Source organism: Trichechus manatus, unplaced genomic scaffold (genome assembly GCF_000243295.1).
Source record: "Trichechus manatus latirostris isolate Lorelei unplaced genomic scaffold, TriManLat1.0 scaffold00023, whole genome shotgun sequence".
Classification (NCBI taxonomy): Eukaryota; Metazoa; Chordata; class Mammalia; order Sirenia; family Trichechidae; genus Trichechus; species Trichechus manatus.
In genome coordinates, this window is record NW_004443959.1 from 16,327,434 (window position 1) to 16,342,499 (window position 15,066).

A 15,066-nucleotide genomic window follows, 5' to 3' on the forward strand; every position below is an offset into this window, starting at 1 on the left:
AAAGTTTGAAGAATTCTTTCTCTTTTTTCCCAAAATCTGCATTTTGAAACAAAGCAAAATTGTTTCTACTTGGATAATAGTGAAAAGGAACCTATATCTTAATATAAATTACAGAAACATTGGTCAAAGTTAAGTGGGTTGTTTTCTACATAGAAGTTAAAAGGAAGATAGTAATTTAAGACCTACTACCATTCTTTGTACTTAACTATTGTAATATTTAAAGATTTTATTTTAAAGTTTGGACAGAGGCAAGAGCTTTATGAAGGAGCAATTCTGAGTAATAATTACATAATGAACATTTTGGCTACAATACTGATAATAAAACTTTTTTTCTTCAAATACAGCACCCCAGAAATCCTTTGTTCCTTTTAAGCATACACCATTCTCTAAGGTTCAGAGAAATGGCCCTTTACTTAATGAACCGCTTTGCTTCTGAATAGGAAACAACACTGTTAGAAAAAACTCTCCTATTTACAGATTACAGCTCATCGACTGCCTTCACTCTCATGGAGACAGCACTGTTAATAAAGCTATAAAAAGCAATGATTCAAACAGGCTGGTTTCCCATTCAACGCTGGCACCTGCTCACACATTTTCCTTGTCGAATTCGCATATGAAATACATGGTGATGTGGCAAGCCACGTCATTCCAGCCCCCAGAGGCCACCATTTCCACACAGTCCTCTTCATCATAGGCATTGTTGGGCTCGCCATTCCGCCATTTGCTGAAGGTCTGCATAGGGGATCGGTCTGAATAAACAAAAGTGCCCTCTTTTTCCAGGTCATTGATCCCAATGAAAACTCTTGTGAGGCCTGCTTGAGTGATGTAAGAGGCAATCAGGCCGTTGGAGGTTTCATCTTTGGGCATGCTCAGCATCCCTCCTCGCCCTTGACAGGACAGCTGGGCATCCACGTACCTTTTCTCCTCCTTCACCAGCAGATAGATCTTATTATCTGTCTCTCGCACACCAGCGACAGCTGCGGGGGAGGGCAGTGCTGAAAAGTGAGCACTTGCATTTCTATAAACAAACTTAATGCACACCACACACACAAAATAGACACAGACAGCAGAGAGGAGCGATAATATGGACATATTACTTAGGAGCCTTTCTGTCTTTGGGGGTGTAGGGGTGCAGGGAGGGTGGGCTGTACGGGAAAAGGGGAAAGCGCTGGGAAGAACATACCATTTTTTATGAATTTTAACTCAGTTGTCAGTTGAGTGACCTGGTTATCCATCTCCCCAATGGCCTTCCTCAGCTGGCTGCACTCACATGGTATGCCTGCGGAAACCATTGTTATACAGAGTGAGCAAAGGAATGGGTTCCAGAAAGAAGTAGATACCTTCTCCCCCTAAATATACATTTTATTCAACAAACAGTCCATGCAGATCTTTGAGATAGTGATAATGATTTTGGACTTTATCCTAAGGGCAAGGACAAGCCACAAAAATTTTTAAGAGGGAAGCTACATGTGAGATTTCTGTTTTTAAAATATCATTCTGGTTGCAGTGTGAAGAATGAAATGGAGGTGGAGGGACAAGAGAGGAAGTGGAGACACCAGCTGAGGGACTCTTAGAGTAATTGAGAGAGGTAGTAATGATGGCTTAGATTAGGATTGCAGTGGAGATGGAAAAAAGTCAAAACTTTTGAGAAAAATGGTGGTGGTAGAGCCAACATCATTCAGTGATTGCTGGAATATTGAGGTGAACTGAAAGAAGTTGAAAGAGACACCCAGGTATTTGGTTTGAGTAACTCAGTGGAAGGTGGTACCATTTATTGCGCTTGCTTTGGGAAGGGGAACATGCTGAGCTAAAAGTGATTATGAGACATCCAAGTGGAGAATTTGAGTTGACCAACTGGAGCTCTGATGAGAGGTCTGAGCTAGATATACACTAAAAAAAACAAAACAAAACACCAAACCCATTGCCATCAAGTCGATGTCGACTCATAGTCCCTATAAGACAGAGTAGAACTGCCCCACAGGGTTTCCAAGGAGCGGCTGGTAGATTCAAACTGCCAACCTTTTGGTTAGCAGCCATAGCTCCAACCACATTTGGGCATCACTGGCCTGTATGTGGGAGCAAATGAGACGACTTAGGGAGGGAGTTTAGAGCACCGCACTGCGAACACCAACATGTAATGCGTGAAGAAGGAGCCGGGAAATGAGACTGAGGAGGAATGACCAAGGGGGATGGGGATATGTGGTGTCACGGAAGCCAAGGAGGGAGCAAGTCTCAGAAGGAGAGAAGGGTGTGGTCCACACTGTTAAGTGCTGATGAAGGTCAAGTAAGAAGATGACTGAAGACTGTCCTTTGGTTTAACCACATAGAGGTCATTGGAACTTCTCAGCGAGAGCCATTTGGGTGGAATGGTGGGGCAGAAGCCAATGGGAGAGGAGGAAATGGCAACACTGAGTAAACACCACACTCATGAAATCTGATGTGGAGCAGAGAAGCAGGAGTGGCTAGGGAGAGTGGAGAGCCTAGGGAGGGTTTCTTTCTTTTAAAAGTTGTTTTTTTTTTGTGTTAAGATGCTATCTATCCTCATATACAGTAGGGAATAATGCAAGTTTCCTGATGAGGCAAGAAGGGACAGGATGCAGAGCACAAATGAAAAAATACCACCTTCAATGAAATAATAATAATACTATTTCTTGAGCATTCCTACATAGCCAGGTATCATTCTAAATGCTTCACATATATTAACTCATTTAATTTTCACAGAAACCTATGATCGGATGCCATTGCCATCCCTGTTTTACATATAAGGAAACTGAAACCCATAGGTATTTATCATCCTGACCATCATCACAGGGTCAGTGAGTGAAGGAGCTAGGATTTGAACCCAGGCAATCTAGCAGAGTCTAGCTCCAAAGCCTATCTATGTCTCCCCAGCTGGATTAGAAGCTTCTAGAAGAAACTTGATTCCTCTGATGCCTCAGCACCCAGCATAGTGTCCAGACCATAGGAGCCACTCAACAAATCGTTATTGACTTACTGATAAACTGAATTAAATTAAATAATCCCAGTTTTGCCAACCATTCCTTAGACTATATGCAGTATCCTGGCCCTTTAGGGATGACCTTCATCTTCCTTCTATGAAAAGCTCTACTTTGTCAAGAGCCATCTCAAACTATCACTCAGCTTTAACAGCATTTTTGGGAATTCCATGGAGGCATTGCCTTGGTTTCTGACTTTTTCACAGGAACTGGAACCATTATTTATTCAGATCACCCCCAACCTCTACTTTGATTATTGTGAGCCTATGCATAGGATGGAGCCCTGGTGGCACGGTGGTTAAGAGCTCAGACTGCTCACCAAAAGGCTGGCAGTTCGAATCCACCAGCTGCTCCTTGGAAACCCTATGGAGCAGTTCTACTGTGTCCTACAGGGTCACCATGAGTCGGAATAGACTCAACGGCAACGAGTTTGGTTTAGTTCTGGTTTTATGTGTAGGACCTTCCAGTATTTTAGAACTTTGATCCCATCTCTAAAATGTCAGCAGTCATCTATTACTTAGTGTCCAAAACATATCCCTCACTTCTCACACATAGGGGTTTTCTTTTCATACTTTGAAAAGAAAGACATTTGAAACTTCTTGTTGTTTGGGTTATTTTTTGTTTTTTTAATGGATATTTTATCTAAGTTAAATTTCTAAAATAAATTTTCTCATCAAGTTCACTGAGGTTTGAGGTACATAGAGTTTTTCTGGAGAGATACCTACAAATTAAAAGTAGATTGGATTATTTCCTCATTTTCCTTTTGAACTCTGACCTCTACAGGCCTGACAAGGCCCCTCACCTATCAGCAACGTGCTCATCTGAGAGAAGTTCTCTCCCCTTGTCCCGCCCTTCACCTGACACCAGGTCCTTCTGTCTCTGCAGAGAACAGACATGTCTTTAAAATTTGCCTTATTCACTCTGACTTGTTGAGTAACTGGAGGTGGTCACACATGATTGGTGCTCTGTCATCTCCAGTGACTGACGGATGGACTGTTTTCAGACACACTTTGCACTGAAGCAGCCCTGGTGGCACAGTGGTTAAAGCGCTTGTCTGCTAACCGAATGGTCGGCGGTTCGAACCCACCAGCCACTCCACCAGAGAAGATGTGGCAGTCTGCTTCCACAAGGATTTACAGCCTTGGAAACCCTATGGGTTAGCTCTACTCTGTCCTTACGAGGTTGCTATGAGTTGGAATCTACTCAACAGGGGTGGGCTGCACTGAAGGAAACTCATGCTAAACGAAGTCACATGGGCAACGACATTTCTAATGTCACCATTGCTCCTCCTTATCTCTGTGGCACATGATGGAGTTTTTTAATCAGAAGCTTTTTATTCAGAAATCTGATGACTCTTCTCCCTAGTTTTCCAATGGTCAAGTCTTTTTCAAAGACTACTTTGTGAATGGTACTATTAATATGAATGAGATCAAATTGCGAGACACTATGTAGGAGAGAGAAAGGAAGACTGATTTTAGCAAGTGGAAGTTAGGATGTTTTCCGCAGGCACAGCAATCTAGCCATATGGAAGGGACAGTCACTAGCTACCCATTGGGAACAACACCGGGTTTAACTGATTTGCCTCCTGGGTCCTGACTGGTGAGCTTATTAGTTGGAGGTGGAGAGGAAGGTTGGGGTCTGACTGAAAGAATATTCTAGTTACTTAAACTCTTCCACCTAAATCGAGGATATCTTAATTTTCGTTCATTGCCAACATTTAGTAAATTCACATTCGTAAAGGACATCTGAAAAATAAGTGACATGTAGAATTGGGCATTTCTTCATAGAAGATTCAGCCATACCTCCCAGGTAATTTTGAAATCTAATTTCTCATGTTACTTTATTAACCCAGGTTTTCCTGGCTTATGCTACTGTTTTTCCACTAGAAAACAGTCTCATTGATAGACTAATGTGTGGACCTGGGGTGGATCCAGGAGAAAATATACATGGGTTCTAGTTCTGACAGAATCATTGACTGGGTTAAATGTCTGGTCACTTATTCTTCCAGCTTCCTCGTTGGTAATAAAGGCGATGTTAATATAATCGCATAACTGAAATGTTGTTAAATAATGAAAATGTACATTTTTGAGTGCCTACTATGTACATTTTTAGTACCTGCTAAGCACCATGCTTTTACTAACTCACTTAATGATATTTGAATCATTTACCTCCTGTATGAAACAAGTGAGGTAAAGAACACGACCACATTATTAAACATATCATTCATTCATTCAGAGCATTATTTCAGCGTCTATTATGTCAGGCATGTGCTATAAGTAAGAGATAACGAGATGAACAAAACATAGCTTTGCCCATGAGGAGCTCATGGTCTAGTTGAAGAATTTTTTTTAAGTCACATTTGACTATCACTTCAGAGTTTAGACAGCGTTCACATCCATTATCCTATTTGTTATCGCTCCAGAAACCTTGTGAAGAGGCATCATTTTCTGATAAGGAATCGGAAAATCAGAATAGTATTCATGGGCACGTGGCATAGTATTCATGGGCGTTCAAAATGGAACCGGTCTGAGTTCAAAAAATATCTCTCCATGCCATGCTGCCTTCCACAAAGCACAACCCAACTGTAATGGATAATTACAGAGTGCAGTATAAACATAAGCAAACTCAGTTATACATGCACGACAAAGGATGTAGTATGAACGCTATCTGAGGGTATATCTACGCGCGCGCGCACACACACACACACACACACACACACACACACGTGACTCTCAGCCTAACCTGGACTGAAGAACATTTAAACCTCTCAGCCAGTTACACCCACATCGTTCTCTACCACAAACTGAACTCACGGAATCATCCATGTTCCTGTGGGAAAAATCAGATTCCACTAACATCATTTTGACTTCAACCTTTTCTTAAAACAAAGCCTTTCATCAATAAGAAAACGGCCATTTTTACTTGGTTTAATTAAACAGCTGTGTAGTGCAGCACCTGAGTGCCAGGTGCTAGAGACTCAAAGGTGAGTAACAGGTAGGCCCTCCCGCACTACATTCACATCACAAGGTTCATGAGACAACAGCACAAGATAAAATTAATATGGTAAGGGCCAGAAAAGGGGGAGAGTCAGGTGCTATGGGAACACAGAAAGCGCGAGGTTACCCCTAATGCACTGGGTAAATACTGGACCGCATGGAAGAGTAACGCCTCAATGGGTTTTAAATGTTAGGTGAGGATGTGACTAGGCATTGTCGGGACTAAGAGAGGCATTCCCTGTAAGGGAAACAGCTTGAACAAAGGCCTGGTGGGAGGAAGCCTAGGGCACATTCAGGAGTGGCTAGTAGTTCCTTCCAGGCATGAGTGTAGGATCTGTGAAGGGGAGTTGGGGGAGAGAAGGATGGAAAGACAAGGGCCCCCATGAGGAGAATTTTTAAGAGAAGCTGAGGAGTTTGGGCCTTACTCTTCAATAGAAGGAAAATACGGAGTTTTCAAGTAACTGAGCGACATAAAATCAGAGCTGTGCCAGAGAACGATCTCTCCACAGTAGTGTAGAATATGATGTTTAAGGATGCGAGCTATGGAGCCAGATTGTTTTTTGTTGTCGTTGTTAGGTGTTGTTGAGTCAATTTCGACTCACAGTGACCCTACGTGACAGAGCGGAACCACCCATAGGGTTTTCTAGGCTGTGATCTTCACAGGAGCAAATCACCAGGTCTCTCTCCCATGGAGCCGCTAGGAGAGTTTGAACTACTACCCTTTGGGTTAGCAGCTAAGCACGTAACCGTTGCAGAGACAGATTATCTGGATTCAAAGCCTGGCTCTGCCACTCACCTTGGGCAAATTACTTGTCTGTGACTCAGTTATCTCATCTGTAAAATGGGATGATAATACTACTTCTCTCATACAGTTGTGCAGACAATTAAATAAGTTAAAACATGTACGGCACTTATAGTTGTGGTTCTCAATCCTGGCTGCAGTTAGAATCATTTTGGAAGCTTTTTAAAGAATTCCCATGCCCGGGCCCACTCCCAAATATCCTAACATAATTGGTCTGGGCAACAGCATTTTTGAAGAACCTCCCCAAGTGACTCTATTGTACAGCCAGAATTGAGAAAATACTTGGTACATGATAAGTCTCAATAAATAATCATAAATAATATTGTTAGAGAGTGGATTAATGGGGAAACAGGACTGAAAAATGAAGAGAAGTTAGGGTGTTATTTCAGTAATCCACCTGAGAAGTACAGACAGTCTGAATCAAGGTGGAGGTGGTGGGAATAGGGGAAAAAATGGCAGATTTGAGAGACAGTTTGATGGGGATGGGCAATAAAACTCGCCTGACAATGAGGTAGAGAAGGAAAAGGAGGAGTCCAGGGGAAGCCTCAATTTTGCGCATGGGAGGACGAAAGTACCAATATAGAAATATGGAACATGGTGGGGCCAGGGTCCCTGTGGGAAAGACGAGGACCAGCAGCGCCTCCTGATGGAGATGGCCATCAGACAAGTGGACCTGCGGGATGGGCCCTCACCAGGGGAAGTGCACCAGCGAGGGCCTCTGGGTACCCGCCACATGGAGGGATGGCTGAAGCCAGGGGACAGGAAGAGATGGCTACCATGTGTGTGGAGAAAGGAGAGAGGGCGGCAGGCAGAACTTGGTAAAGAAGAGAAGAGAAAGCAAAGGAGACAGAAAGGGAAAGGACAGGCAGAGAGAAACAAGGACCTCCGCCAGCATCTCAGGTCCCATCAGCATCCGGGATGGGATGCTCAGCAGGGAAACTGCAGAAGCAAGCCTGGCAAGAGAAGCCAGCCAGAGCGAAGTCCATCTGAGCTGGATTAAGAGGTCCCTGGTGACCTCCGAGGGATGGCAGCTTCAGTGGAAAGGTAATAGGGAAAGTCCAGCTGCAAGGATGTGCAAAATGAGTAAATAATCCAAGAAGTACAAATGGACTTTGCTGAGAAATTTGGTGGTACGAGGAAGGGAAGAAATAGTGTCGTACCCAGGGATGTGTTAAGAGCTTTAGGACAGGTGTATCTGAGCCTAATAACACATACAGGTATAATAATATGTAACAGTCAAGCAGACTATGATCTTAAGAAGGACATCAACATAGGCAGGCATGGGCATTGTGCTCTCTTAAGAACCGTCTATGTGGGATCACACTGACGACAGCAACTGGAAAGGTTAGACAGGAACCTTAGGCAGCAATTAATTGATGTGAATGGGGGAGGAACAACGCAGAAAAGGAGGGTGAGAATGGTTACGCGACTCAAAGAATGTAATCCATGTCATTAACTGGTACACATAGAAAATGTTGAATTGGTGTATGTTTTGCTGTGTATATTCTCAACGCCAATAACAAAATAAACAAAATTTTTAAAAATTATTTTTAAAATATTCTGGCAAAAGAAAATCAAATATTAAAATATTCCACAGGACCATATGATTGACAAGGGGCGTATATTTCATTATATATACTTCCTGTTTTCTAGCCTATTGCAGTTTGAGTTAATGATTTACACTTTTTCAAAAGTATAATTTTTAATGCCTTTTTTTTTTTAATCTTTGTACCCTTTATGCCATACCTGGTTCTCCATTAAGACCAGGGGGTCCTATGTCACCAGAATCTCCTTTTTGACCTGAAAAGAAAAGCAAAATCAAAGTTACCGAGCAGAGGTGGTCATGTTCCATTGGTTCAAAGATGTCAAAGCGTTAAATCTTTTTTGTATAATGTCCTGGGATTTCTCCTTGGCCCTATTTTTTCTATGAACTATAGGGATCTACTTATATGATACAGAATAAATGCATATCATGAAATTTTAGAGATTATCAGGTGATCACTCTTTAAGTCAGTTCTGAAAAATCCAGTATATTTCATAGAACACTACAGATACCAACTTATGAATCTGTAAAACCATCAGGTAAGTGGCAACTAATTCTGATGCCAGCTCTTTGCAAGTCCCTCATTATAGGAGGCAAATTCAGACAACACATAATGTTAGACTGGAATGAGTGTTAGAGATTATCTAATGCAAAGATAGTCAGCAATATGTATAATCTCATGCTGAGATCAAAGGTTTTCTTGACCCTTCTCTACGAAACAGCATGGTGTGGTAGAAAGTTCAAAAAAATGGGAGACCTGGGTTCTGGTCCTGGCATTAGTCCTAACCACGCATTCGACAGGAAGAGCCACTTAACCACTCTGCCCTCATTTTTTCTCAACCTATAAAATAAAGAGGTTCAACAAAATGCTGCCAACAAAGCTTTCTAACTACTCTAAAGCTAAACAATGAAAATTTATATTCAAGTCATCATGAATATTCTGAAGCATTATCTTTCTTCTCACTGGGAGAACCTAAATCTCTCAACTGACATGAGAAAGTGAAAGGGGAGACACATCCACATCTGCGGGTTCATATTTCATTTACACAGAGAAGGAAAAAGAGCTTGGTGGTCTCCACCCAACTGATTCCTTTGTGTTCTTTTACCACCAACATTAGCGGCTTGAAAAATGGCTGAAAGCTTAGCTCGACAAAGACCCAAGATGGTAATCTCAGAGACACAGCAAATCAAATGAGCTAAGCCAAATAAAGATCTTCTTGGCAAGGTTTCACTTGGGTAGATACTGACATTCATCCAGAGCACATGTTGTATATAAAAGTAGACATATCTCTTGTTTTATCATACAGATGTGTGTGCATTTTTAGGGAATCAGTAGGACAGGTGCTTCACACTGATTTTCCAGGAGGAAAGACGCAGTTGAGCTGATTCGGCCACATTCTTGGTCACACCCTTGACCACAACCCCTTTCTGCCAAGTAAGGCCGGGCTTAGGTAAAGTGTGTGATCATGGAACAGAGCAAACTAACTGAACCCATTCATAGATCAAACCACGACCTTGACCTAACAGCTCCTGGGTTAACCCACTTCAAGGCAGATTAATGAAGTGGAAAGAACCTGGGCACCACAAGCAGGTAGACCAGAGTCATATTCCATCTCTGCCTCCAATTCTCAATGTAATTTTGCACCAACGTCTAAACCTCTCCAGCCTCAGTTTTCTAATTTCTAATACGTATTTAAAAAAAAAAAAAAAAAAAAACAAAACCCATCAAGTACATTCTGACCATGGTAACCCCTTATGTTTCAGAGTAGAATTTTTCCATAGGGTTTTCAATGGCTGTGACCTTTCATGAGTAGATTGCCAGGACTTCCTTCTGAGGCCTTATTTATGGTGGATTCAACCCACCAACCGTTCAGTGAGTAGCCAAGGGTTTAACAGTTTGCACCACCCAGGGACTCCTCTAATACCTATACTTGTAGAGGAGCCCTGGTGGTACAGTGGTTAGGAGCTTGGCTGCTAACCAAAAAGTTGGCAGTTCAAATCCACCAGCTGCTCGTTGAAAACCCTATGGGACAGTTCTAGTCTGTCCTATAAGGTCACTATGAGTTGGAATCGACTCGACAAGGGGTGGCAATGGGTTTGTTTTTATTTTTGTTTTTTAATACTTGTAGAGTGATTTTAATGAGATAGTTCATTAAGAATTCAGCGATTACTGGTTCATGCCTTCCTCACCACCTCAGTGTCTGGCCACCACTCTGGAGTCTAGCACAGGTATGGCCAAACCGGGTACTCAGAAGATGTTTGTTGACTGAATAATGATGAGAGGAACATACCAAACCAAAACCAAACCCACTGCCATCGAGTCAATTCGGACTCATAGCGACCCTATAGGACGAAGTAGAACTGCCCTATAGGGTTTCTAAGCTGTAAATCTTTATGGAAGCAGACTGCCACATCTTTCTCCTGCGGAGCGGCTGATGGGTTCAAACCATCAACCTTTTGGTTAGCAGCTGAGCGCCTGAACCACTGTGCCACCAGGGCTCCCTAGAGGAACATAAGAGCAGTCAATTTTGAGCAATCCCTTAACCTCCCTGGCTTTCAATCTCCTCATCATGGGAATAATAACGCCTGACCAACCATCCCATCGAGGGGTGTACAAGTCAAATGAGGCAGCAGAGATGGACACAGTTTGAAAAGCTCAGGTGTGATCTGAATCCAGGGTATTGTTACGAGTGTTGCTGCTTTCATGCCTGTTGTTGCCATCATGTGCCCTGTTCTCACCGAGAATCATCCTATATCCTCAAAATGTCTAAGAACCCAAAGCCGAAGATTAATAGACATAGTGTTTCTTGTGCATGGTCTATTAGTCACTTAAATGAGGCTCTAATTGCTTTATTAAGCTTGTTAAGAAAGTTGTAGTTGAAAAATCAAAATCTTTCTCAAGTACCGGGGGAAGCCTCCAGATCACAGCTTCTGATCTCTGGCCTGGGGATGGCATGTAAATCCCAGCTGGATTGGGATCATTTTGTCCCACCCTAGTGGGGACAAAGCAAACAACTAACTCTGATCACTCAGAAAATGTAAACATTGTGACAGAATTAATCATAGATAATGCACACGCAAAATATAATTAAGTAAGAACATCAGGCAAGTTGGTTCAGTTTGCAATTACTTTCAGAGTATCCAGATACTACGAGCCTAAGAGGTAATATGAGGGAGAATTGAATCACAAATACCTTTAGAACCAATGGGACCAATTTTTCCATGGCGACCCACGCCGCCTTTCTGTCCTTTGTCACCCATGTCTCCTATAGAAAACAATAAAATCAAAGTTGGTTGATGCACCTTTTTTACATCACACATACATACGCACACATATACATTAGAGGAGACTAAAAAAAATTGTAGTATTTATCTTAATGTCTACAAGATCATGCACATGATTGTCACGGTAATGTTCTTCACAGGTTGCCTGTTGATATATTTTCCTAAGAAAGACACACTTTCCCTAAAAAAATCATACACATTATAGAATGGAGGAGGCTTGATGGACATTCCCAATTCCTAAACCCAACCTAACTTCATTTACTCCATGATTGTATAAGAGAAGAAAAGACTGTCTTTCCTCCATCCTAATAAGACAGTGCTTCCCAGATCTTACTCTTGCACCCAAACCAAATCAAGTTATCTGTAATTCTGTAAAACACAGGCATAACTAGGCTTCTCTCATAAACTGGACTGGGTCCATATTGTGATGTGTGTTAGATGGTAAACCAGTAAAGCTCCTCTCTCGATGCGTTTGAAGATGTCCTCTCTGAGGAGAGGTAAGCAGGGACAGATTAGCCAATAAGCAAGGTGTCCAAGGGTTTACTTGCGCTCACATACTAATTTGTAGTGCTCAATTTCACCTGTTCTTCACCACGTCAAAGATGTGGTGAAACCCGTGTAAAATTGTGCACTACAGATTAGTAAGTAAACAATTAAACCCATGCATACTTTGCTTGCTGGGTAACCCACCCCATGCCTCTTTCAAATATGAAGCTGGGAGATGAGAGAAAAAAAGAGAAGGAGGAGGGTCCCAGCAATGCCCCCTTACATGCCTCATAATTCGACTAGTTCAATAGCAAAATGCCCAGTTACACGTGACTTGTCAGTGCCTAACAACATGGCCTGTGTGGGTTAAGCGGATTTTAGAGGTTACCGCTCTATTCTGCAGCTCTGCCTCTTCCACATGCGTTCATAATAACAAGCTAGAACGAAGAATGATTCTCACACCATGATCCCACAGAACTCTCTGCTCTAATCACTGGACTAAGGTTGAATAATGCCAGTTTTTACCCATTTATAGAATGAATTAAGTCAATGACTAGAATTTTCTCAATATTAAGATTTTCTTCCACAAGTGGTTCTTAAACACTTGACAACTGCAGCTACTTGTCTGTTGGTGGTCATCATGGGCCACAAACCAAACCAATAAATAGCTGGCAAACTGGGGAAAAGAAACAGGCCTGCTATAATCACCTGATCTGCATTCCCAACAACAGGCTTGATGGAATATATTCTTTCTGTTTTGAGTCATGACACTATTTCAACGTAATTAATTCCCTCACAGAAAAACATCCGAGCAGTGAGAGGTAAAAGACAACAAGGACAGAGTTTTCAATCAACCAATTAATCAATAAATTGCACTCACCCTATTAGTAATCTTGCACCCGAAAAAGAAAAAATAATACTGAGATCATTTCTACTCATTGGCTCTTAGCAATATATGCCAAAAATTCACTTTAATCGGGGGAAATGCTAAATTCTACTCTTAGAATGTGATTATGGGACATTATTCTTTTGCTGAAGGAGGAACAAAATATTAGACTGAAGGGATCACAGAGGCTCCTGAAGACAACTTCCTACACTATCTCCAAGTGGTGGTCGCTAGACCTCTTTCAGTGACTTCACCTCCAGCGAGTGCACTAGCTCTTAAAGCAACCCATCTTTAGACAGCTCCAAGTATTAAAAGGTGTTCCTTCATTGACTTGAAGGAACTTAGAAGCTTCCGCTCTGCTGTTTCCACCCAGCAGCCCTGGTTTTGTATCCCGGACAAATGTAGAGCTAGTTGGATCCACCTTCCACAAGGCAGTCCTTTAAATATCTTAAAACTGTTTCTCTCTGAAATCTTCCCTTCCCCTGGCTAAAAACCCTCAGTCACTTCCCCATTCTGGCTGCCTTTTCCTCTGGGCATCCTCCAGTCTGTGTTCCTCTGAAGGAGTGACACCCCAACCCAAAGTGCATGCCCCAATCATAGTTTGGCCACCATCTCCTCCCTTGTTCTGGACCCCTTGTATCCATTAATGTGGTCTGAAGCTAAAAGGTGTTTGCAGTATTTCTGCCCAGTGTAGGGGACAACCTTCTTCCTTAAATCTATTTTTCAAAAGACTAACTTTCCTGTATCCCTTAACTTTCTAATGTGTCCCCCTTTCATAGGTCCTGAAGAGTTCAGCATTAGTGCTCAAAAACTTTGGCAGAGCCCCAGAATAAAATGGGAGCATAACCTCAGTGCTTGATGCTTTTCTTATTTTTGTTGTTATTAGTTGCCTTTGAGTTGGCTCCGACTTGTGGCAACCCCATATGCAAAAGAACAAAACTTTGACTGGTCCTGCACCATTTTCATGATCCTTGGTATGCTCAAGTCCATTGTTGTAGCCACTGTGTGTTCTGAATGACTTTCAACCTAGGAAGCTCCACTGAAGCCTGTCCACCATGGGTGACCCTGCTGGTATTTGAAATACCAGTGGCATAGCTTTCAGCCTCACAGCAACATGCAAGCCACCACAGTATGACAAACTGGCAGACAGGTGGCAGTTCTTAGGTTTACATCTCCTCAAGTCGGGGTATTTTTGCTTGTTTTAATGCTGCTCATTTACTGATCAGCTGACAGTCTCCTGCGACACTCACTATATTGTGTCCTCATTCCCCAACCTCATTGGACAGTTCAGACAAGCAAAGTTAGATTAAGCAAATGCTCAGTACAGCACTTTCATAAAATCAGTGAATTTCCAGAGGAGAAGGAGGTCTTGGAGACCATCTAATCAACCATATGTTCAAATGGGGAGACACAAAGGCCCCAAAAGACAATGATTTATCTACATTCCTGCAGCTTCTTGCTGGCAGAGCTGGGGCTCAGGGCCAGCTGACCGTTCTCCCAGTCCATGATGTTCTACCACATCCCACTGCCCAGCAGCAACACCGTGAGGCTGAAACAAGCGCCTCCCAGCACCTCCAGTAAGAAGCCTGGCTGTTAAGTCCCCAGTACGCCTGACCCTTGCTGAATTCCCAACCTGAGAAGGGGGAGGGCTGCCACAGCCCAGAAAATGAAAACCAAAATTTCTGCCCTTGGGATTTTGCCTTCCCATGCAAAAGCGCAAATACTACAGAGCAGTCTGCGAAGCTACTTTAATGAGGCCTGACGGGATCTGAGAGTGAACCCATCATTTAAGTCTATTGTTTGCTAAGATTCTGTCTGAAAAAGCCAGGAAAGCAGTTACAGAGCCTTCTGCCAACCTTAGGGTTTCCTTCAACCCGAGACCCCTGCAGAGATACGGGGCTTGTTCGAGGACTGTGGTGGAGAAGAGAAGCAGGACAGAGACCCCTGCAGAGGAGAATTGAAAACAAGACCTCTGTCCTTTCCCTGTTCTCCCACCCAGACAGCTCCGCGCCGGAGGGGGAGGTCTGGCCCCAAACAGACAAGCAGACAGAGGATAATGAGACCCTGGAGGA

At 42.7% G+C, this 15,066-nt stretch overlaps 1 protein-coding gene across 4 annotated transcripts in view; it reads right to left on the reverse strand.

Annotated features, from left to right (window-relative positions):
* Window positions 1–585: 585 nt before the first annotated feature.
* The window catches only part of COLEC11 (collectin subfamily member 11), a 55,455-nt gene continuing 40,974 nt past the window's right edge, over window positions 586–15,066 (reverse strand). For 2 of the 4 annotated variants that reach the window (XM_004373083.2, XM_004373084.1), the window contains 4 exons: window positions 11,532–11,603; window positions 8,541–8,594; window positions 1,184–1,279; window positions 586–977 (listed from right to left, as the gene is read on the reverse strand). In XM_004373083.2, the coding sequence (XP_004373140.2) occupies window positions 586–977; window positions 1,184–1,279; window positions 8,541–8,594; window positions 11,532–11,603 (614 nt within the window). The remainder of the gene's footprint in view (window positions 978–1,183; window positions 1,280–8,540; window positions 8,595–11,531; window positions 11,604–15,066) is intronic. The other 2 variants (XM_004373086.1, XM_004373085.1) reach the window with 1 other exon arrangement.